The sequence below is a fragment of the Oenanthe melanoleuca genome, chromosome 3, assembly GCF_029582105.1.
Source record: "Oenanthe melanoleuca isolate GR-GAL-2019-014 chromosome 3, OMel1.0, whole genome shotgun sequence".
NCBI classification, from domain to species: domain Eukaryota; kingdom Metazoa; phylum Chordata; class Aves; order Passeriformes; family Muscicapidae; genus Oenanthe; species Oenanthe melanoleuca.
This window is the reverse complement of record NC_079336.1, coordinates 93,366,619-93,390,677: the sequence shown is the minus strand read 5'-3', so window position 1 is coordinate 93,390,677 and position 24,059 is coordinate 93,366,619. Positions and strand designations below refer to the sequence as shown.

General features: G+C 38.1%; 1 protein-coding gene across 5 annotated transcripts in view; it reads left to right on the top strand.

Moving 5' to 3' along the window:
- The window catches only part of CDC42BPA (CDC42 binding protein kinase alpha), a 182,944-nt gene that overhangs the window by 141,439 nt on the left and 17,446 nt on the right, over window positions 1-24,059 (top strand). For all 5 annotated transcript variants that reach the window (XM_056488450.1, XM_056488448.1, XM_056488452.1 and 2 more), the window contains 13 exons: window positions 6,700-6,819; window positions 7,505-7,585; window positions 9,587-9,692; window positions 10,972-11,108; window positions 11,742-11,881; window positions 12,749-12,830; window positions 13,989-14,205; window positions 15,002-15,064; window positions 15,918-16,511; window positions 18,372-18,469; window positions 19,858-19,942; window positions 22,138-22,261; window positions 23,566-23,683. In XM_056488450.1, the coding sequence (XP_056344425.1) occupies window positions 6,700-6,819; window positions 7,505-7,585; window positions 9,587-9,692; window positions 10,972-11,108; window positions 11,742-11,881; window positions 12,749-12,830; window positions 13,989-14,205; window positions 15,002-15,064; window positions 15,918-16,511; window positions 18,372-18,469; window positions 19,858-19,942; window positions 22,138-22,261; window positions 23,566-23,683 (1,965 nt within the window). The remainder of the gene's footprint in view (window positions 1-6,699; window positions 6,820-7,504; window positions 7,586-9,586; window positions 9,693-10,971; window positions 11,109-11,741; window positions 11,882-12,748; window positions 12,831-13,988; window positions 14,206-15,001; window positions 15,065-15,917; window positions 16,512-18,371; window positions 18,470-19,857; window positions 19,943-22,137; window positions 22,262-23,565; window positions 23,684-24,059) is intronic.

The following is a 24,059-nucleotide window of genomic DNA, read 5'->3' as shown; positions in this document are numbered from 1 at the left end:
AATCATCAGCACATTTATGTATTTAATTCTTTTGCTTCATCTTGTTCCTTTATCATGAGTTGTTTCCATAAGTTTTCTAATCACTTCTCTTAAAATGTTTCCCTTGCATACAGTTAATTTCGGTTTGCTCAAATGAAATATTTTCTCTTTTTTAGCCTGCATTGTGAGATGTCATTTTCATTATGACTGAAGTGAACTTTTTATTGACATTTGAGATGCAGGTTTTCTGTCAGGACTTTGTTTAAATATTCCTACTGGTTAATTGCATACTAAGGGAATTGAGTTAAAAGCTGAAAATTGACTGCATTATATTTCTTCCAAACTGAAGTAGTATGCCCATGAAAGTAATTATTAATAAAATTTTGGAAATCCAGGAGTATAGAGCCCCATCCATTACAGCTCTGTAGGAATAATTGTGTGTGTGTGTCTGTGCTTGTAGATATGTTTATACATATTATACATACGTACATTCATGCATATTTATACATAGGTGTTTAACACAGTGTAATCTCATTGGCATTGAAATGAGATAAAATTATTATTGTTTGAGAAATGTCTGCTGTGAATGGTGTAGCAAAGAGGATGAGGTATATGCCCCTTTTCTGCTGCTTTCATTTCCTTTTATATACTCTGAAAAAATACTTTTCTTCTGGATGCTTTTTCTCTGTAAATCAGGTTTATACCCCAGACAAAATGTGAAGGTTCATCTGAGGTGTCATAGTAGAAGGCATTTACCTGCTTTTTTTGTATAGCATACAGAAAGCTTCTGGCTTGTTGATGCTGTTGGAATTTTCTTATACACACACACAAATGAAAAACAAAAAACCCAAAAAATAAAGTACAGTTTCCTGTCATGTAAATCCACAAAAAAATGAATAATATTTATATTCTTTATCTACATTAAAGAAAATACGTTCTATGTTACCTTAGTATTAGGAACATTTCATTTGTATCAGCAGGTTGTTGAGCAGAAATTTATCTTTAAAAATAACTAAAACACTGCCCTAAAACCTATAAAAAGAGAAATAAAGGACATATGTGGCAGTTGCTGATAATGTTCTGTTTTGCAAGGGGAAGCTTAGGACATAGGTATTTCCTGGTTGCTGTCTAGTTAGTTAATTTTGAGGGACTTTATTCTGTATTTATTGTTGCTTGTTTTTTGGTTTTTGGGCTTTTTAAAGAATGCAGCATTTTTTTGTCCACGAGCATTTTGACAAATATTTTTTTTAATTCGTGCAAGTGAATAATTTTCAACTGTATGCTGGCATACATCCTTTAATAGAAATTCTTCTTGATTGGTCCAGCCAGATCAGATCTTTGCAGATACCCTTTTAGTCTTGGGTTAAGTTTCAGGTATTAATATTTATATTGTTGCATGTAGGCAGCTTCCTGCTCATGGATTCAAACTTTCCCTGTTCCATTTTCAGTTTGGGTCTAACAGGAGTGATTTTTTTCCTTAGTTGCACTGGGCAAAAGTATGTCTCTGGGCTGGACTGGCCAGGGGCTTATGCCTCTAACACCAAGGCAGAATTCTCTCTCATCTGGCAAAACTGCAGAAAAAGAAGAGTTGGCTGCTCAAAGATGGGAAGAGCACCTTGCAGAGAAATACAAGACATTCTGTCTTTGTTAAAAAGAGAGATAAGGCTGTTATCTGTGTTAGTAGATGAAAAGTAATATCCTTCAGTTGTGCTGTGAAAGTCAGTTCTGCATCTTTGATTTATTGGACAATCACTTTATTCATTCATAGCATAATTTATAGTCTGAATTATCTAAATGAATGGTTATTTATGATTTAGCTCATCGAGTTGGTTTACTATCAATATACTAGATGGACTTATATTAAAACAAGGGTATTAAAACTCCCTGCCCCCTGGATGTGACCTCCATTCCCTTCCCTATGACTGTTTTTGGCAGAGTTTACCTTGAAGGGCAGCATTTCTTGCAGCATGGCTAGAAGAATTAACTTCTCAGTCAAACCTGAGAAATGTGAGTTCATTGAGTTCTTTGTATTAAAGAGCAAGGAAGAATTAGAAGTTCTCAGGTCTGGCTCATGCAGTGCTGCAATATTGCATGTGGTTCAAGAAAGCCTCTCTTGCAATCAAGAACCCCAAGAAAATATTTCTGTTGGCCTGGATTGTTTCTTCAGACCCTGTGCTTCATTAAGGAAGGACATAGAGCATTTAAAATAATGTGTAGATGCAGTTGCAAGGCATTCCTTGCAGGATCTCTGAAGTCTATTTAGCATACGGATGTGCACACAGCAGGTTTCCTAGGGTGGGTATGTCTTGTGTGTCTGCCATCCCAGTAACAGAACTATTTATAGCACTCTCTGAATGACTTGAGTTAATTCTAATTTTTCTGATGAGGAAAACAGTAGTTTTGCAATTTCTGCTGGAGAGAAATAAAAATAGATGCTCTGCTGCCTCTGTAGCCTGCAGATGCTGAGGAAAAAGTGGTAGCTCACTACTTAGATGAGTAGCACTCACTGTTGGTTCCTGCCTTGAAAAGATGCTGGGTCAGGTTGGCAGAACTGGTGCCTAAATCCTCATAGCTGTGCCAGCCCACACATTCAGAAACAATCCTTGTATGTCCTCTGCACACAGGGGAGTTGGAGTGTTTGCAGTCCCTGAATTCCAGTCTTGGTGGGGAGGGAGTTCACCCCCAGTGACTCAAAGAGACTAAACCCTTGCTGCTGTTTCTCCTGTGTGTTGCAGGCTGTCTCAGTAACACTGTCTAGGTGTTAAGTCTCCTGTGTTCACTGGAAGTGTCTGACAGTGGAAGTGTTGGGTTTTGTTTCTTTGCCAGGTGGATATTTGTGTATCTCACTAATTGTGAGAAGCAATCAACTCACTTTATTTAAGGATGCATTTGTGATTATTTCATAACAATGAAATGGAATCCCATTTTCCCTTGACAAATTCTTTTTTCCCACACACTCAAAAATGCTATTTTTTGCCCTGGTGCTACCACATTAGAAATTAGAAATAGATTTCTTAAGTTCTCCTGCAGTCTGTCTTCACATGCAGTCCCCATGGGCTTTGGCTAGACTAAACAAACCTGAACTCTATAAGTAGCCACAGAATAAATGTTGTTCTGAATTCTTATTATTGAACAGAATAAGCCATAGTAGTGCATGGTGAGAGCCTCGACTTTATCTGCACATTTATAATTAAGTTGAGTAAATCTGGTTCATAATGATATTTTAAACTGGACATATTGTGCCTCCAATAGATGACTTAATTCATCTTATTCAAAGCACGGAGATGCCAACTGCAAATTAATGGTGCAGTGTAGTCTGCCATTCTGCTGCTATTGTCCAGTGTAAGACTATGGACTTGGAATAGCTGTTCCTTTTTTTTTTTTTTTTTTTTAATGTTTCTTTCTTATTGTTGGCCCAGAATAGCTTGTTTTTAAAACACTTGTAGCAATGAACATGCTTGTGTGTGTCTAAACACTCCCTGTGGAGATACAGTGAGGAATTCTGAGGTGATGTATGTGCCACTGTTTGGTTTTGTAACATATTCTCCTCCTTTCTTTGTTAAAGCGCTCTCCTTCCTGTATTCCAGCTAACAAAGGCAGACGTGTAAGAGGCTGTCTTACTCTATGTGGCCCTTTATTTTTTGCCTGTTGTGTCCATGTTTAATGTATGGATTGTGTATTTACCTCACTGCATGTCTCGTGCTGCTGCTACTGCTGCTGTTTGCTGCTGCTGCTGCTGTGCTTTTTGTTGTTTTACAGCTGTGGGCTCAAAGCTTTTGGACTATTTCATTTGGAAATCCTATGAGCAGAATATCAGTCACTGGAGAAGATTTATTGGGTGCTTTCTCATTTCAATGAACCCTATGACCAGAATATCTCTTAAACTGGAGAAGATGCTTTGGGTACTTTCTCATTTTAATGTGGAAGCTGATCAGGCAGATGCAGGGTGGGAAGATGAGCAAACATCAAATGAAGGCCTGTTTGTTTCATTGCTCTTAGCAGAGGGCATGTGTTAAGTCATGGGAATTGCCCATAGAAGGTCAAAGTTTGACATTTGGGAGGCACATCACTGCAAATGATAGAAAATATCACAGTAAAAGAATAAACATGAAGTGGGGAATTGAGTAAATGGAGCATCAAGGAGGATAGGAAAAAAACATACAAAGAAAACAGAGATGGTTGTGTTGTAGCTGGTTAAGCTGGAAAAGTCTATGGTGTTTCAAAAATCAAGGTGGGTTTTTAAACACTTTTTACACGTGTTATCAAAGCAGACTCGGTGGGGATGAATCCCTCCCAGTTATGCTATGTCCATTTTAATCTCATAGTGCCACTTTTGTTTCTTTTATACCAATATGATGGAAGGGATAAGTAAGCATACAAAGCATTTCTGTTGAATGTTCAATAAATAAGCAGTAATGCCCAACAGCATGATGTCCTTACCTATGCAGTTCAAAGCACACTGCTGAGTCTCTCAGGCAGTCTCACAGGAACTGGTTGTTTTTGTTGGTGGTGCCTCCCGTTCAGAAGTTCTTTCTGCTCCAGATGTGTTTATACACTGACCAGCTTTGGCTCAGACCTGCACAGTCTGTGTTATAGTTTGGTAGGAAATAGTGAAATCTGCTTTGGGTAAGCCAGTGAATTAGTTTAAAACCAGTTGGAAAGGTGCTAACATGGCCTTCATAAACTGTTGACCATAGTTGAGTCAGGTTGCTTTTGTAATTAGTTCTTCCCCTTAAAGCCAGGAACCCAAGATCACTGCAGCAATACAACCTAAGGCTCTTGTTTCTCCACTGAAGGTGGTGATTAAATTCCCTTCTGCAATGGTGGATCAGGTTCTGTGTGTTTTGTGGGCTTTTTATGTTTGTAAGTAAAGTGAAAATGCTTTTGCTACTGTTTCAGCAGTTGTCTTCAACCACAAAGGCTTTGTAGCACATTCCAGAAAGGTTCCATCACTGATATCAGGCTTGCACTACCTTTTTTCATAGGCACCATGAAAATTCTTTGGTATGCAGATGCTGCTTTGAAAGGGAAAGCCCTTGGAGTGTCTGGAAACATTTATGAAATGATAGATTAGATCTCTGAGTTTAACTTGGAGGAGAAAAGGAGTGTCTGTTCCTTGCTAGAAAAAAAACTGCCTGTGGTTATTCATTGGGTTTATTTTTTTAGTAACATTTTTAAGGAGGAGCTAGAATTGTTGAAGGTTAAACAGTCTTTGTGTGGACTTCAAGTTGTCACATGTTTAGACTGGATTAAAAAGAAGTTTAAAATAATGAAACATGTTGCATTTGAGGATTTACTACTTAAGGCATCAGTGTTTCTAATACCAGGTAAAACTTTCAATTATTACTTGATTCTGATAAATCTGAGCACAAAATGTTTGCTTTACTGCTACTTTTTGCCTCAATGCTTGAAACACATGATCTATGTGTAGTAAACAGGTGTATGCCAATGTTAGAATTTCCCATTTTCATTTCAGAAATGCCTGCAAGCATGGTAATATGCCTAAGTTGATTAAACTGATGAGCATTCTTCACCAACTAATTTTTTGGAAGGGTATGGTGAAACTAGAATCAAAATTAATTCACTATTTAAAAAAAAAAAAAAAAAAAAAAACAAACCTAGCAACGGCACCTGCTCGCTACCATGACTGAGCTCCTGAAGAACAGGACTGTATGTGCATGTGTAAAATTGGCTTGGTAATATAATTGATTCCCAAAAAGCAGTAAGGTTTGTGGAATTCTTAGTATTGTCAATGGCAAATGAGATGAGAAACACTGGAATGTTCAAATGCTTTCTGTAAACATGGCTGCATATTTTAATTTGTCTGCAAGCTAGGCAATTCCTTGGCAGTGGAGAACTGATGATAGCATTGCTCCAGAAAATAAAGGCATGCCATAGAGCCTTCTGCAGGCCTGAAGCTTTTACTTTTTATTATTAGTGGGAAAAAGCATTTTCCTTTTTTTTTTTTTTTTTTTTTCCCTAATATAATTTTACATAGAAAACTTTCTGGAGATTTCTTGTTTTCAAGGAGGACTCGAATTCTGCCTTCTCTGATTTTTTCAGCTTTACTAATAAAAGATGACTTGTTACCCAAGATACCTGTTTGTACCTATGTGCCTTGTTCAGTGTAGATCTGTGTTGGGCTCAGTTTCGTTCTATATATCAAGGACTAGGAAAATATTCCCCAGAAGAAACTGTGTTCCTGGTAAGGATGTTTCTGTAGTTCAAATGGGGTGCAAAACACCCTCAATTCCTTGTGGATATAGTTATCAGGATATACACTGCTCTGCCTTTTCTCCTTGTTTTCTCCTGAATATGTTTGCAGGAATTTACATGGGCTGTGTGGAAATTCACTTCTGACAAATCCCTGCTACCAGTGAACAAAACCCAGTAGCTTTTAGAAAATATTCACCCTTGAAAAAAAGCTGAATTACAAGTGTCTTTGAGTGGTTATCAGGGCCCTGAACTAGCAGCTCTTATGCATGTGCTCACCTCTCAGCAGAAGCCTTGGTGTGTTTACATGCAACAATTTTCATTCCATTTTGCTGCTTTTAGATAGAAAGTTGTTTAAGACTGAATTTTTATCCTCTCAGTTCTGTCTTATATCTGCTCCTATATCTTATTTTGGTAAGAGTTGAGAATTCTTTTTAAATTATGTCTTTGATTTATTTCTTTGGTTGTTGTTTTGTTTTTTTTTCCTCTCTTGAATTGTTCTTGTAGATTGATTCAGTTGAGAATTTTACATTGTCTAATACTCCATCACGGGATGAAGATAGCAAGTCTCACCTCCATTCAAGATCAAGGTCTCCTTCTACAGCCAGTGAGATTGAACCAATTGAGGTACTACAGTCTTGAAAGATACTTGTCTTTTTTTTTGTCTTTTTAGAAGTAACAGTTTCACTTGTATAAAAATGACTGCTGCAAATCTTTTGTTTAGGGTGAAGCTCATTCTTCTGCAGCAAGGCTGTTTAGAACTTTGTAATAGCCTTCTGCACTAGTAGTGAACTGTGTTTTGGGGAACTTTGTGTTTCCCTTCACATACGGTTGGTTTAATAGGGATGGAACTATGAATCAATTATTAGTTACGGTCTCTCTTCATAACATATCCTCAGTCATGAATATTTAAGAAATGTTGGCACAAAGATTATGTTGCAATGTAGTTTGTAAAAACACACTTTGAAGCCCTGCTGGAAGTCTTGTCATTACAAAATGTTAGCCAGACTCTGCAACTGTAATAATATATTTATATAAGAGTTTATTCCCTTTCCCTGTTAAAAAAATTATTTTATATTAGAAAATATCCAATCAAATGTTTCAGATAATGTGAAGTTGGTTCTGACATTTGGAAGATGATTCTTGCTAAGAAACAAGATACGTTTTTTTGAGTCCTGCATTAATCATTAGTTTCATGGCTTGAATGCTGGGGGATGGGGTGAGTGGGACAACATACTCTTCTTCCTTTATCCAGGCTTTCTTTGATAGTGTGTTCTTGATGTCTGATTGACCCTTTGGGGACTCTGTTCAGGTTGCAGATCACCCTCCCCGTTCAATTCACACACCGACCATGAGGACAGCCTATATTGGCTCGGGACTCTCTGCACCAAAGGTATCCTGTCAAACATTCACACTTTGTGTGTAGCAAGGGGAGTGTGTCACTCCTGGGCTGCAGCTTCAGAAGAACTGGTTGTCACACTGATCTTACCAGAACTGCCTAGAAGGGATGCTTATGTGCAAGCTGGTTGCTCTCTAAAATTTAAAACCATTCATTCTTACATTATGGGGTGTGACAAGCTGCACTAGGAATTCCACAGGCTTTTGATTGTAGGAAAAACAATGATTTGGGCGTTAGAAAGAGGTACATGATCCAGAATGTGAAGAAAGGAAAGTGCCATCCTACGAAGAGAGTGTTTTCTGGCATGTGTCTGACCAACATGCCTCTCTACTCCTTGGAAGTAGAAGGAAGTCTCAGATTAGCATGTCTAATGTTTAATCTTGAGAAAAGGCAAAGAGTAACCCTAAAAATGAAACCACAGATTAGCCTGTTTTTAAGCAGTATTAAGTGAGCAGTACAGAAAGATATCACCAATTTTTCTCTGATTTGGCTTTTACCTGCATACCTGATTTTCCATCAGTTGGTGAAATCATTTTGCTGTTGCCAAATAAAGCAGTGTATTATTCCCAGTGGATTATGTCTATTCAAGCAAATGAAGAATAAATACAAGCTATTAAAGGAAAAAAATTATTGTGAAAGTTTTGAAAATGACTCAATAGTTTAGGAATCTTCTGTATATTTAAAAATGACAGTTTTTCCTGCAACTAATAATGAAGTAAGGAAGACTTTCTAATAGATCTGTTTCTCTGCTTTATTAATGACAAAGTAGCAGAAAATTCATTTGTGTAAAGGAAAGCTAGAAATTTTGAGCAGACAGTGTTCTGTTGGCAGCATCTTAGTAGATCAATTTTAAAAAATACTGTAAATGCACTTGGAATCACGTGAAACAGACTTTACTGTGCATGTAATTTGATTTTTGCAAACATTTTACTCAGTAAGTAATGACTTGCTTTATAATTTATTATGTCCCCTAAAGAACCATCTTACTTTTTGATTGCATCAGTTTTTAAAGCTGGGTATTGTTTTCCTGCAAGTCTCAAAGCAGAGCATTCTGTAGATTGCAAGCTGCAGTTGTAACAGTAAAGCTGTCATTAAATATGGGTAAGTTTGAGCCTTAGCTGGGATATCTTATTCTCTGAAAAACAAGAAAGTGAGTAGAATTTTAACATGCCTGCTCTCCAAAGTAGTCTGAAAAATTGTCTTGTTTCACATGATCAGGGTTTTTTGGACAGTCTTTGCAATCACCCTGTGCTTTGACTTTTCTCCCCAGTAGTTACTTCACTGGGAGTTTTATAGAAAAGCAAAGTAGCTTCCTGGATTTTATGTAAGGCCATCTGTGAATCATCCTGCCACATTACGTAGGCATTTAGCCTTTATACAGCAGTATGGGCACGGCCGTCCTTGTGGAGAGAGAGCAAATGAAACCACTTACTCATGTACTCTGTGTTCCCAAGGAATAACAGGAACAGAAATTCTTTTAAAATCAACTTCTTGCCTTTAGATTGGATGTTCTCAATTGCCTCTGCTAAGCACCATAAAAGGGGACTCTCTCAGGGCTTTCTGGCATAAAATATCAAATTTTGAATATTTTAAATATTTATCTTTTAACTAAGGCAATACTCCTTACAGAGGAGCATTGAATTTGCAGCTTAGAATACAATGTTATGGGTTGACCTGGGCTGACAGTCAGGTGCCCACCAAGCACATGCTTATACACATTCAGCTTCTAAAGTGTAATAGAATCATTTTGGCAGTTTTCCTATCTGCAATGGAAGCAAACTCATGTTCTGAGACAGGGTCCAGTTTCCATGGCTTGGTTTACAGAGGATGCTTTAAATTATCAACAAGTACTGTGATAAGGAAATTTTTTCGGCTCAGATCTCATTTCAGCAAACATAAACAAGCCACCTTATTAAATGCACCTTGTCTGTGAAAGAAATAACTGTACTTGAGAAGTGTTGTAGGTGGTAACATCCTTGTCTGCTCATTTCACAGCCTAAAGCTCACCAGTTTGTAGTGAAATCATTTAACACACCAACAAAATGCAATCAGTGCACGTCCCTGATGGTTGGTCTGATACGACAGGGCTGTACTTGTGAAGGTAAGTACTTGGGAGACCAAAAACAAGTGTGAACTGAAGTTCTTATAGATGCAAATGGCTTAGGAAATGTAGTGTGGTGATGCATGAGTCTTCTGCTTATATGTTGAATAATAATATATTCTTATGCTTCAGTCTTTTAGCAGTAGAAGCCAAACACTTTGAACATACATAACAGATTGCCCAGTTTTTTGGGCAATAGCCCTAGATGCCTGATATTTCCCAGTGCCATCTGGGGCAAAATCAGTTGAGTCATTACCAACATAATAATTTTGAGTATATTGAATCTCTGGATTCCACCTTTTAGAATCCTCCTTTCTGAGCTCCCATGTCATTTCAACAGTAATCAGTCCTGTGGAGTACTGATTGCTAAAGGAATTCACAGGGTATTCAGTAAACGCAGATACATCAGCTGGTACCGGCGTGTTCTTGATCTGGATCATTGGAGGGTTCGTTCACTCGAACGCGCCAGTCAGGGGGAGGGGGACGTGACATTGGCGGAAGTGACATCACTTCCTCCTCCCTCTGATTGGTTCATTCATTTGAATGCGCCAATCAGGGAGGGGAAGTGACGTCACTTCCCCTCCCTCTGATTGGCGCGTTCGAATGAACGAACCCTCCAATGATACTCAAGGACAAAAAAGGCACCCGGAAGTGATGCAAATTGACGAGTATGTATGTATTCCGCCCATTTGAAACTCTCATTCAACTTCTGGCTCTTAGCAAGAAAAAAAACCACTCTTATTCCAGTTGGCTGTAGAAGAGCTTCCTTCAGTTTACTCTAAGTAGCAATAAGGGGCCACAGTGAGTGGTCAAGTATACACTCAGCAGCTTTGCTTTATGTTACAGGGCAAAATTTAAGACATCTATTCTGACTTATTCCAGAAAGAAGCAAAATTGGTACTGAATGGCAGTTGTTCTTGTTTGTATGCACACAGAAGGATGCTTATTATTTTAAAGGATGTTCCAGTTTTTTGTTTACAACTAGAGTTGGGCCTGGGGGACATCACAGAGATTATCTTAGGCTCTTTTTTGTCTGGGTGAAATCAGGTGTATACATAAACTATCTGGAAAAGGGAAATTTGGAATCTAGAGCAGATAAAAACATGAACTGCTGCTGCGTGCAGTCTTTGATTTCTGTCTGTAGCAAAATTCAGTGAGATTATTCAGATTCTGGGCAAAAAAAGAAAGGGGATTTCTTTGTAAATCTCATCATCATTATCACAACTTTTGCATTGCACAAGAAATAACCATCAAATCCTTTTCTTTTCCTCCTCACAAGTGTGTGGATTCTCTTGCCACGTGACCTGTGCAGACAAGGCTCCTGCAGTGTGTCCAATCCCTCCTGAGCAGACTAAGGGACCTTTGGGAATAGATCCACAGAAAGGCATAGGAACAGCTTATGAAGGACATGTCCGAGTAAGTATGAGGTAGCTGCATTTGGGGCACTCATATTAAATTCATTGTTTTCCAGAGCTGGTATTACTCTGAATATTGGGGGGATGGATTCAATTGCATCTTAGGGTAGCAGTTTGGAAAATAAGACTTAAATTTTCCCAGAGCAACTCTAAGCATTGTCAGCAGTGATCCTTTCCCCATCTTTGTTGGTCAATGTGCTTTGGGTTGGTCTTGAATACTTCCATCTCTAGAGATCAGATCATCTTCCAGGCCCTGTGAGTTTTTGAGTCTTTCTCCTAGTACTGTGTATGGTCACTGGTGTGGATATTTGCACAGAAATACTAAAATATTTACTCAACATAGTTTTGGCCATAATTCTGTGACCAACTAGAGATGGGTTTCTTTCTCTGTATTTGTTAATATAGCTCTAAATGAATTTGTGAAATGAGAAAAAAGAATCTGTGATGCTAATAATTTATTAAATAATATATTGTCTGTGTTTGTTGTCTTACTGTTCCTGGGCCCTTATGTTGCTTAACATCATCACTGAATTAAAACTTTCCGGCCCAGATAAGCAAACTGGTTTCTGTGCTGCTTGATTTTTTGATTGCATTTGAACTTTCAGAGAGTTGATCAGAATTTATTTTTCTAAAGATCCCAAAGCCGGCTGGAGTAAAGAAAGGTTGGCAGAGAGCACTGGCAGTGATCTGTGATTTTAAACTCTTCCTGTATGATGTAGCAGAAGGAAAAGCATCTCAGCCCAGCGTGGTAGTGAGTCAGGTCATAGACATGAGGTAAGCTGTTTGCTGCTGGTGGGAGCTTTGCAGAGGCACTGGGAGGTTTTGTTCTGCTTTTCCTTTTTGTCAAATCAGTAAGCTCCAGAGCTTTTATGAAACCCTGTAATCCATGTTGAAAGCCACTGATTTTCTGGGATAAAAAAAAATAAAACAGTGGTTAGCAGTTATTTGGAGTTAGCCTGAACTACACTTGTTTGTTCCTATATGGATGTTTAAACTTCCATTACTACATCATGCAAAGAGCATCTGTTCAGCTGTGTAGAAGATCTGGAATGAATAAAAAATTAAAAATAGCATCATTTTGGGGTTGAATAGGGTTTTGAAAGACATAAAACTTTGTTATAGGATAAATATATTACATTTTTTGCTTGAGAAGGAATGAATAGTTTGTTCCCACTGTCCTCAGTATTAGTGAAATACTACCAGCCTCACTGAAGGCTGAGAATATTTAACATAGCAACTAAGTAAAGCTCATCTCTGATCTAAGTTAGTTCATCCAGGAAGTCCCAAACTGCTGTAAGTTATAGCTTCTGGGTGGGTTTATATTTTTCTGAGAGTTGGAGAGGTGTTCTTGGTTCCACTTATTTTTTAAGTTGGACTTTTTTCTTTAAATGTTTTAAAGAAAAAACTTTAAAACTAGTTACAGAATATCTGAATAGATTTATGTCCATCAGCATTTACCAGGAATTAATTATTATAATGTTGCATTTTTGAATTTCATCTGCATATACAGTTGAAAGGTTAATTTAAAAAATCATTGCTGACTTACATTCTTCACTAAACAAGGCTGTTGGAAAAGTAAAATCCAAACATACAGATTTTGCTGATTAACTCTTTTCCAATTATATTTATGGTCTCCATAAGGGATGAAGAATTCTCAGTGAGTTCTGTCTTGGCCTCAGATGTCATCCATGCAAATCGGAAAGATATCCCCTGTATCTTTAGGGTAAGTATTACAGCCTGACACTACTAACCCAGACCTGCAGGGTTTCACAGGGTGATGTGTGGTGTGCATTCACTGACAGCTTGCCAGTATTTCGTTTCCTGGCCATGTGGTATCCATGGCAGCAGCAGCAGCAATGCATAGGGATCTCTACATATATAATTTCTGTGGCAAAAATATCACTGGTACATCTAGACAAGCATTCATGTGCTCCATGTGGGTTGTATTTTTTAATCTTCACAATAAGATGTATTTTCCTCTACTTCATCTTAGTTATTTGAAATTCTTCTGTTCATCATGACCTTGTACATTTTCATTTCCTCACGTTGCCCTCTGCTTCTCAGTTTAACTAACTGGGTTATTGCTGAAGTCTTTATTTTATATACCTTTTTTTTACATATGCATTGGATATCTGAAAACTCCCATTCATCAGATAGTCAGTATAGAAATTTAGTGCAAAATGCTCATCAAAATTTATGTCTACTTCTGGTATCAGGATTTTGCCGTCATTGGTTTATTCTAATATTCTTATTTTTATTAGATATTCTATTAAGGCTTTAACTTCAGTGAAATCTTCTTGATGTCTTATCAATTCCACTATCATTTCTGTACACTGCCTTTGTATTTCACTCCTTGTTTTCCAGTTTTTAGACTGCTCATCACTCAGTGTGCTGAGGGGAGATAAAACCTACAAAAGGGGCTTTCCATTTTATCTATAATAGCTGTACCAAATGCATGAAAAGGATCACAGAGAATTCTTTTAATATAAACCATTCCTATTGCATTAAATTATTAATGAAATCTATAGCTCTTAAAAATACAGGAAGTTTTATAAAAATGCTTTTGTTATAAAATTGCTATGAGAAACAATTGACTACCTTATTCAGAGCAGATATTTGTGGATTCTAAAATATATACAAATGCACTTTAAATAAAGCCAATGTTTTCTCTGTTCTTTAAGATACTCTCATCTGTTTTTCTGCTGTGGGCTCTTGATTAAAATAAGAGTGTTTTCTGTCAACTGAAGAGAAATTTTTGCTTCCTTAATTCAGACAGCTAATTAAAAGGGCACTTTCAGGCATCTGATTCCCTTGTAAAAATGATCATGAGGAAATTATTTATCACTTCTGACTGAAAACTATGTTTTAATTTTTTTTGCAGGTTACAGCCTCCCAGCTCTCTGCATCCAGTAACAAGTGTTCAATCCTGATTCTAGCAGACGGTGAGAATGAAAAAAGCAAGTGGGTGGGCGTGCTGAATGAGTTGCATAGGATCTTGAAGAAGAACAAACTTAAAGACCGCTCAGTTTATGTTCCCAAAGAAGCTTATGACAGCACCTTGCCCCTCATCAAAACAACACAGTCAGCAGCAATCATAGGTATGAAATGATTTAAGAAGAAAGCTCTAAGAAAAATGGATATGCTAAAGGCATGATTTTTTAGGAAAAAAAAAAATGTGTTAGAGGGTTATCTACTGAATAGAGAGTAATATGCAGTGGTTTTATCCCATATGGAAATGTGTATGGGCCTAAGAGAAAAGTGCAAGTTAGTACCCAGCACTTTTGTCAGATCTTTTAAGAGTATTCCCTCTAGTCACCCATATTCATAATTATTCATAATTATTCATCAATATTCATAATTATGAATACTTTTGGCTGAGAATTGGACATTTCTCTTTTGCTGCTCTGTAAACATAATTCCCTGACTGGGAAAAGTTAGCACTGTAGAGTAGGTGTAAATCACTCGCCTTAAAATCTGCTGGTGGAACCACAGAAAAAATGTAAGATCAGAGACTGAATTTAGTAATTCCAAATACTACTACATAAAATATGTTAAACTCTGATTATTTAAATTATTTCAGTATAATAATATAGTTACTTCAAAGCTGGTGTGAGACTTAAGTTCTCTGAATAGTTTGTTTAAAATAATGTTTCTAGCTGTTACTTTAACTAGCAGGAGAAATGGGAAAAGACTTGTTCCTTGAGAAATTTGAAAGATTGGAAGGTTGCCAATTTTTTAATACATGAATATATTAGGTTTAGGTTTATATACAATTATTTCAATATGTTATAATAACTGTCTCAGTTAATGAGAATTATCACTGTTGCTTGAAAGATTCATAAAGTACTTCCAAGGAAAAATAATCTTTTTTTTTTTTTTTTCTTAATGTCATAGACCATGAAAGAATAGCTCTGGGGAATGAAGAAGGGTTGTTTGTTGTGCATGTCACCAAAGACGGTAAGAAACTAGGAGCTGGTAATAATTTCCCTAATACTAACTCATTCAGTATCTTCTGGTTTCATGTTTCATGATTTACTTCATTATCAGCTGGACAGCTCAATGACAGACCAGAAGATGTTCTGTGTGCTTTCTGGTTTGGGTATCCTTTCCAATAATAAAAATACAGCTTTTGGAATGCAGTTGAAGGTTTTTTCCCCATTGGAAACTGGCTCAATACTGATTTCAGACCATTGCTCAGGTCTTTATCCTGTTGGTTGTTGAAAATCCCCAAGGACACAGGTTCCATGATCTCTCTGGATTGCCTGTTGCAAATTACTCTCACAGTGAAATTTCCTTTGTATATTCAGTAGGAACCTCCCTCATTTGAATTTCCTGCTGTGCACCTCAGCAAGAATTGTGGCTTAATCCTTTGTATAACCTCCTCCCCGGTACTGGCAACAAAAACTTCTGTGCAGTACTGCAAGATGTAACAACCGATTGCCCAAGTTAATTCAATGAATGACATGTTTATTGTGTGTTTCAGATCTGAGGCTTTTCCTTTATTCAGTAGTTTATTGCTATAAACTGTTTTTGAAATGAATACTGAAATAATACAGTTATTGTTACTGCATCAGATCTGCTCCTGCCATTTCTGATGAGGAAAAGCCAAAGGTTTATCCAGAATTGCTACATCTGGTGTTATTAAAATACAAGTTTTGATTCTGTACTTTTTAATATTGCAGGGAAGCAATAAAGGGGATTTCTTCCGTTTCTCTCCTAGTTCATCTGTGCAAATGCATGTTATAATCAATTCACACTTCCCCATTACTTACTGGGATTTGTGGGGGGGTTGTTGTGATGTTTGTTGCAGAGATCATCCGCGTTGGTGACAACAAGAAGGTCCATCAGATCGAGCTGATCCCGAGCGAGCAGCTCATCGCGGTGATCTCAGGGCGGAACCGTCACGTGCGTCTCTTCCCCATGGCTGCCCTGGACGGAAGGGAGACCGAGTTCTACAAGCTGGCCGAGACCAAAGGCTGCCAGGCAATAGTTTCTGGACACGTGCGCCACGGAGCTCTCACCTGCCTGTGCGTAGCCATGAAGAGGCAGGTGCTCTGTTACGAACTGAATCAGAGCAAGACGCGCCACAAAAAGATCAAGGAGATCCAGGTGCAGGGGAACGTCCAGTGGATGTCCATCTTCAGCGACCGTCTCTGTGTAGGATACCAGTCAGGTTTCCTAAAGTACCCGCTCCATGGGGAGGCCAGCCCGTACAGCCTGCTCCACCCGGACGACCACACGCTCTCGTTTATCTCACAGCAGCCAACCGATGCCATCTGTGCAGTCGAGATCTCAAATAAAGAATACCTGCTGTGTTTTAGCAGCGTCGGTGTTTACGTCGACTGCCAGGGCCGAAGATCCAGGCAACAGGAGCTGATGTGGCCTGCAACTCCATCTTCTTGCTGTGAGTTGTGTCTGTTTCTTTGGTGCTGTCCACTAAAGTAATCTCTGCTTGTAATGATATCCACAGGAGGAGAAGTTTGGGGCTAATCACCTGACAGGTTAATGAATGCTCTTGGCTCCACCACCATTTTTAATCTAGTCAGAGGGTTTAATCCTCATTTATGATAGTTTCAACAGCTCTGGCACTGACCTGTACTTGCTGGAGCACAAAGAGGAATCAGGAGTCAGGATTTCTAACTCTAAAACAGCCAAAAGCTTCAGGTTCAACAGAGGCTAACGGGAACTTTATGTATTTGCTATTGTTGTTATTTGAAGTCTTGGAATATGATTGTTCTTTGGCTCAGCATTGAGGTTCCAGCTTTCTTCACGCTGAGAGTCATCAGGATCTCGTAGCTTGTCTCGCTTTTCTCTAATGGTATTTGTTCCTACTTACTAGTCTGTTTTGTCTTTTTTTTCTTTATTTGTTCATTCTTTCTTCCTCAGCAGTTTCTGTCAACAACCTTCTTATTCATCTCCTCTCTACTTTTTCAAAAAGTCACTTTCTAAGTTTCCCTTCTGTCTCTCTCTTCCCTTCCAAAATACAATGCATAGGAGGCAATATAAAAAATATATTTCATAACCTTAAGGAAAAAACTGTAATTTTTCAACATTTTCATTTCCACCAAGGTCTGTTAAACATTTATTGCACCTTATTTCAAAACTAGGGCTTTATCTCTATGACAGTTTCAAGGGAAAAGAAACCAAGCCTGATTGTCTATCTTCTTCTTTTTAAAGTCCTTCTGAATGCAGATAAGGATTAGCCAAATCTGCACTCAGAGTAGTGAATGAACCCAGTTCTGTGTTGATTTTTAGAATAGTCTGCCTTCTTACCTCACTCTGGCAGCAGTCCAGCAATCACACTGTAAAGGGGAGGAGTATTTCACCTTGTTTGAGTGAGGGCTCTTCTGAATATGGAGGGAGCAACATTTACATAGTGTTTGCCACTTCTGGATTTCAAGCAATTTTACACAATTAATTATTGACTCGGACAACAAGTGAATCAAAACAGAAGGTTATGTGATAGATTGAAAAATGTGTATTTTTCACACGTAGTTCATCTGTATGTTATTTGTGACAGTTTTTTGGTTGCCTGAAATGATTTGATATAACTCCAACTCAGAATGGAGGTGTATTTTATAGCAAAAGCTGTTACATTTAAACACAATTTGGATGCTGTTGTTATCCTTGGCAGACTATGGCAGTCTTGTTTCCGACATGGAAATACTGAATTCTCCATTAGAAGTGGTCCCAGTGAAACAAATTTCATCCTAGGGAAATGTGCCAGATAAGTACCAGAAGATTTCTCTTGAATGAGTAAAGAGTAAAGAGTATTAAAGTTAAGGAAACACGACTTTTATGACTGTGTCATGGTGCTTAGTATTAAGTGATGCTCATTTAGTGCATAGTCCAAAGACTCAGAGCTCAGTTCATTCAAGTGACAGCTATTAAATAGAGCACATCATTTACAATATGTGGGCTCTTATTAAAAATGGGGCTTTTAGGAAGAAAAAGGCCTTGAAATGCATCAGTATTTGGCAGAGTAAACTGTAATGTCTTACAATTCAGAAAGTAGTTAGGTTTTCAGCAAAGTTAAAAGAAAAGTTATGGAGGTTGTAAGTTTTTGGGTGGTAGTGGTTTGCCTTCAGAATAAATTTCTTGGTCATTTTTGAGTTAAAACATGTTTTTCAAAGCTTCTTGTTGGATTGTGGAGCACTGTTTTTGTTTTCTTAAATAAATATGGTTAAACTAATATGGTAAGAAATTGTCTGTATTGGGCTGTGTCTAAAAGCACATGACACAATACCTCATCATTCCCTCCCAGGTTACAATGCACCATACCTCTCTGTGTACAGTGAAAATGCAATTGATATCTTCGACGTGAACTCCATGGAGTGGATTCAAACTATTCCCCTCAAAAAGGTAACTTCCCATTTCAGTATGGGCCAAGGAATATGTCCAGACTCAATAGTGCTTTAGAAGCCATCATTAAAACTGCTAGTGGAAACATATTTGAGTTAAAAGAGGAGGTACTGCAAAGAAACACGTGCATTTTTTATTGGAAACAGAAGATACAAAATGTGTTTTTCATGTGGTTGCACTGTTTAGATGAATGGTCAGTCTGGAGCATATGACTATGTTAGATTTACTGATACTGTTGTAATAATGAGAGGAATTAATTGGTATTAATTACATATGGTTTCATTGTGACTGATTGTGTCAATGTTATTACCATAGGATGGTGTATGTTAACATAATTAAACAGGCCTTCAAAAATCTGTCTCCTGCTGCTCAAGCATATTGTAGACAGACAGGGTTAGAACATTTTGTTTTAACCAGCAGAAACACCAAAAACAGGATGATGTCAGGTTTGGATCTTTTATCAAAAGGAAGATGTTTCTGAAAACTGACACTTCCTTGGTATTTAGAAGGTGTTTGCTCAGCTGTATTTTGAAAGAAAAGAGAAAAGTCAATTTTTTTTTCCCTGTGGTTTAGACTGACTTCAGCTTTGTATCAGGGTCAAGACAGTTCCTTTACTGGCATTCCAATGACACAGAGCTGCAGGACATTGCCCCTATGCTCTTGTGTTGGTCAGTCAGTCTCTTCATACAAATTTCTCACACATCAGATGCAGACCAGGATATTCTGGCAGTGCTGTGAAGATACTGCCAGATAATGCAAAGATCAAGGTGCTCGTCTATTTACTGTCTTAAGAAGACCAATCTGGACTTTTATGGGAAAGTTCTTCGAGTTATTAAGCAGTTGGAGCATTTTTTTCCCTACACAGCAGAATGTGATTTAGTGCTTTGATTAGTATTTGACTCAAGACTTCTCTTTTTATGGATGAGGCTACTTTCAGCAAACAAAATTACTACACTCAGGAGTCTCAAAAATGGCCATTTATTATGAAGAGTCTGTTTCTAACACAGAGTGTGGAATGCTTCTTTCATTTATATGTTGGAAATCACAAATACCAGTAGGTTTCAGCAGTCTGTGTGTGCTCTTATCAAGCTGCGGAGCATTATTGTGACATGGTACTAACACAAAGTAAAACACAGCTTATTGCTTTGTACATCTAATAGAAAAAATTAGTTGATATATGAGGTAGACTTTCTAGCACAATTATTAATTTGAGTCCTGGGAGGAATGGTGTTAAGCCTGTGTCTTAAAGTGGAATTTTAAGCAACCCTCTCTGTACTCATTCTCAAGAAAAAAGAGTTTAAAATTCTTTTGAACTCTTCTTTGTGGTTTTAATGACCTGGAATTATTACTCTTGAGAGTGTTAAAAGGACTGTTATTCCTTGTTTCAGGTACGACCCTTGAATACAGAAGGATCACTAAACCTTTTAGGCCTGGAGACAGTCAGATTGATATATTTCAAAAACAAAATGGCAGGTAAGTAAAGAATAGCCAGTTTTCATCATGCACATTTTTGTTTAGAACGAGCATTTTTTTTTGTCTGCATCTGTGTATTGCAGAAAGAGATCTCTCAAATGTCTGTGTGCTTGTTAACTTGGGAAGAAGCCGAAGCTTATGGGTTCCACAGTGATTGCAGTGGTGTCTCTGCTCTGAACTTTTATTTTACTTTTGAATATTCAGTGAAGACTTGAATGAAGACTGGAACTAGAAACTAGAACGACTGGGTGCTCCCTCCAAATCTGGGATCACCTTCCAGAACGCTGCCCAAAAAAGCCTGCACAATTAAAGGCTTAAATAGTCATTTGAGCAGCACTAGATTAAAATTAATACTATATTTAACCTAAACAAATGTTTCCCAAGCATTTTAAAGTAATATGGTATATTCATAACTTATTATCAGGGCCAGGTATGACTGTGTGCCACAATTTTAGGTTCAAAAATCTATTTTTGCTGACTGTTTTTTTTACTTTCTGGAGCCCATTTCATAAGCACGCTCCTGAGGAGTTTCCTTCAACTTTTGGTTAATCTGTTAGGTGGAGAGGGAACATGTTCTGTTTCAACAACCAAAAGCTATAAATTTTTGTTAACAACTTTCTGAAAATAGTGGAAATAAACGCTCTAGAAAAATGTACTGCTGCTGGTACTGTTTCAGTGCTTATTTAAATTGCCAGCAAATTAGTACAAAAGGAAATGGCCGTGGTAGAGAGGAGAAATATGCTGGATGTATTGTATAGAGAATTTTCAGATCTAATAAAGACTGAGCATTAGAGTTGATCTTAAGGAAAGAAGATATTTGAGTTCATACAAAAACTGTTTTGTCAGTGAGCAGTAGCTTATTGAGTGTCACTTTAATCTCCATATACAGAAAACAAGACAGAGCAATTGCAACGTTCATTCAATGTCACACAAGTGTTGTGTGATTTTCACTGTTTTCATGTCCCTTCATCCCTTGGCCAGATGTGCATATGTGGAAAAAAGTTCTCCCTTTTCCCACAGTTACATCAAAGTTCATCAATGTTCAATTATTTCAAAAGCAGTATTCTCTTTGGAGCAGGGAATGAATGCAGGAGAATCTTGCGTTCAGTTTCCGGACAGTTGGTAGAACAAGACTCTTCTAGTGATTTTCAGTGAGAACTGCCAAGGGAATTTTGAGATGAGACTCAGATTCCTTTCCTGCCCACCAAAATGTTTATTTCCAAGAATGCATCAGTGGTGTTTTGAGAGCACAGGTGTGACAGCTCACGTGTGAAGAAGGGTTAAGGCCATTGCTACATAACACAGTAGTAGATAGTGGCCGAAGAAACCCATAAACCAAAGAACGTTTGTTCAGGTTTGATGGGAAAGGGGTGGTGTCCAACACCAGCAGAGGTAGAAAGAGTGTTGAAACTCCATGAATACCTAAGGAGCTGCCCCACTGCATTCCTATGAAGGTTCTTTCGACCTCTGGTGCTCTAAGGCACCAACTCCCGAGCTCTTGGCTCCTATTTCGTCGGGTTATCTTAAATAAGCAAAGCAGCTAATAGTTGCTAAGGTTATTTATTACAAAGCATGTCTTATTACAAAGCACATCAGTCTCAACAGGTAAGCAGACAAGCAATGGCAAAAAGCAATGGCAAAGCAGCAGCATTAAGCGAATGGCTAAAAGCAAGTGACTAGAAGCCACGATGGCTAAAAGCAGCAACTCTCCCAATACATACTCTTATATGGGATTTTTCCAACAAGCTAAGACACAAACTCGGACCACCACTCCTTAAACTATTAGAATTCTAGTTTCTTAGCACACCAGGTTACGTATAACACTACACATACAATCTATCTTGTTCTATCTGAAAAATGTAAGCAGTATTCTTACTATAGCTCTATTATGTCTAAGTCTACAACTGTGGGCCTGGAGCCTCTACTGAAGATATCAGTATGTTTCAACCTTCACTAGAACACTCACTGCTATTGTGGCATTTGAAACCTTTCACTTACTAAAAGCATTAGAACTCACCCTAAAATTACTGACTTACTTCTACTTAAATGTCTACTTTATGTGTGAGTAGCTTAATATATTTCAGTCCATCCATAGGCTTTAATTCAATCCCTGCACTCTGATTTGTCTCTGAAGAATTCAGAGAGACCCCTGACTCACTGACTCCAACACATTGCCATCTTTGTGCTGATTTCAGAGGGGGATGAGCTGGTGGTGCCTGAGACGTCAGACAACAGCCGGAAGCAGATGGTTCGGAACATCAACAACAAGCGGCGCTACTCCTTCCGCGTGCCCGAGGAGGAGAGGATGCAGCAGAGGAGGTCTGTATTCCACCTGTACTTGTCCTCTGTCCATGCCTGTAGGCCCTGACGGACAGTGACTGATGCCAGGGTCGTGCTTCTTGTCTGCCTTTCTGGAATGCCCATTCAAGTGTTCCTGTCTCTTCTCTGCCCTGTTAATGCTCTCTGTTAACTTGTGTTAATACCGGATTGGATATGGATATGCACTGGATGCACAATTAGTAACAGCTGTAATTTGGAATGCATGCCTCCACATAATGTATGCAGGTGCCTAGGTGTGCACATACACTGTGTATATGTAAAGTTCTCCAATAAACACTTTGCAAAAGGAGGTTACTTTGCTAACTATGCATATGGATTAATTTCTCTCAGACTCTGGTTCTGCTTTTCTTTCTGAAGGAGATTCTCCTCTCAGCAGTATTCCAGGACATCTGTTTCATTGATTTATGGATTTAACTACATAAAGTTTCTATAAAGCTCACAAAACTCATCTCTTTGGGGGGCATAGGACTTCAGGATGTATTTCTGTTGGGAGAGTTTAGCAGGTTACAAATACTTTCCTAACTGGCAACAAAACCAGGTCTGCACTGCTCACAGTGTTTGCAGAAGATGTTACTGACCTTTTGCTGTCACTCACTAGAAGTGACCTGCTACTGTGCTAAGCCACACTCCAAGAGCTGAGTATTTCACTTTTCTAATTTCCAACATCTTGCACCATTGCTTGGCTCCCAGTTTGTCTTTCTTTTTGGCTCTAAGGAAAGTAACAATTGTATGCAGTGGAGAAAAAAATACCGTTTCTTGTTCTTGCGTTTCCTGAGTTGATTGACATTTGGTCTCTTTAAAATTTTATTTATTCTGAATTCTGAAATGCATCCTTGCCATTTTGAAGAGCTTTTAATACTGACCACAGACTGAGAAAGGTACTGCAGTATTATTTTAATTCTATTTTCATATTTTATACTTCATTTTCATCTCCACTTTGTAATGTAAGTTTGACTTTTACTCATCTTACAGAGCTTTTTATCAGCTCATTCTGTGAATGTTAGTAACTACTGGGCATGAGCTGTTAGGCTGCAAACAGCATTCTTTTATCCTGGCCCCTTGCCCTCTCTTCAAGCTGGAACCTTCTCCACACCAGTACTGACAGCAGGGGTTTATCACAGTTAACATGGTTAAATAGAATCATAGACTCATGGAATTGTTTAGGTAGGAAAAGACAGGTTAATTTCCATTTTAAAATAGCTGATAATCAAAGCTGTATGTATTTTATAAATGCCCATCCTCACCTCAAAGGAAATACCTAAACAAAGTATCTTCTCTTCTAGGGAGATGCTACGCGATCCAGAAATGAGAAATAAGTTAATTTCTAACCCAACTAATTTTAACCACATAGCACATATGGGTCCAGGAGATGGCATACAGATTCTCAAAGACCTCCCAATGGTAAGTACAAAAGGATATGTGAGAGTGACTGACTGCTGCAGAGGCTGCAAATAAGTGAGAGAAAAACAAGTGCAATTTCAATGTATAATCAGTGATGTATTTCCTATCAGGAACGGTGTAATGAGGGGAATGGAGCTAAAAATGCTCTGCTGCATGTAATAAAATTCAAGCAAGGAGCATGACAGGCATTTAATAGAGGAGGAGGAGCAGAAGTGCCTAATGCCTCTGGAGTTTTAAGACAGGCTGGCCTAGCAGTGTTGATGATAATTTTTATGACCCATATGAAGGAGCAAAATTTGCATTATTTGAGCCTATGATTTTTTTTGGATATGGGAAGAGAAATTCCCTTCTCAGTGAACTGTAGTTCAATTCCATT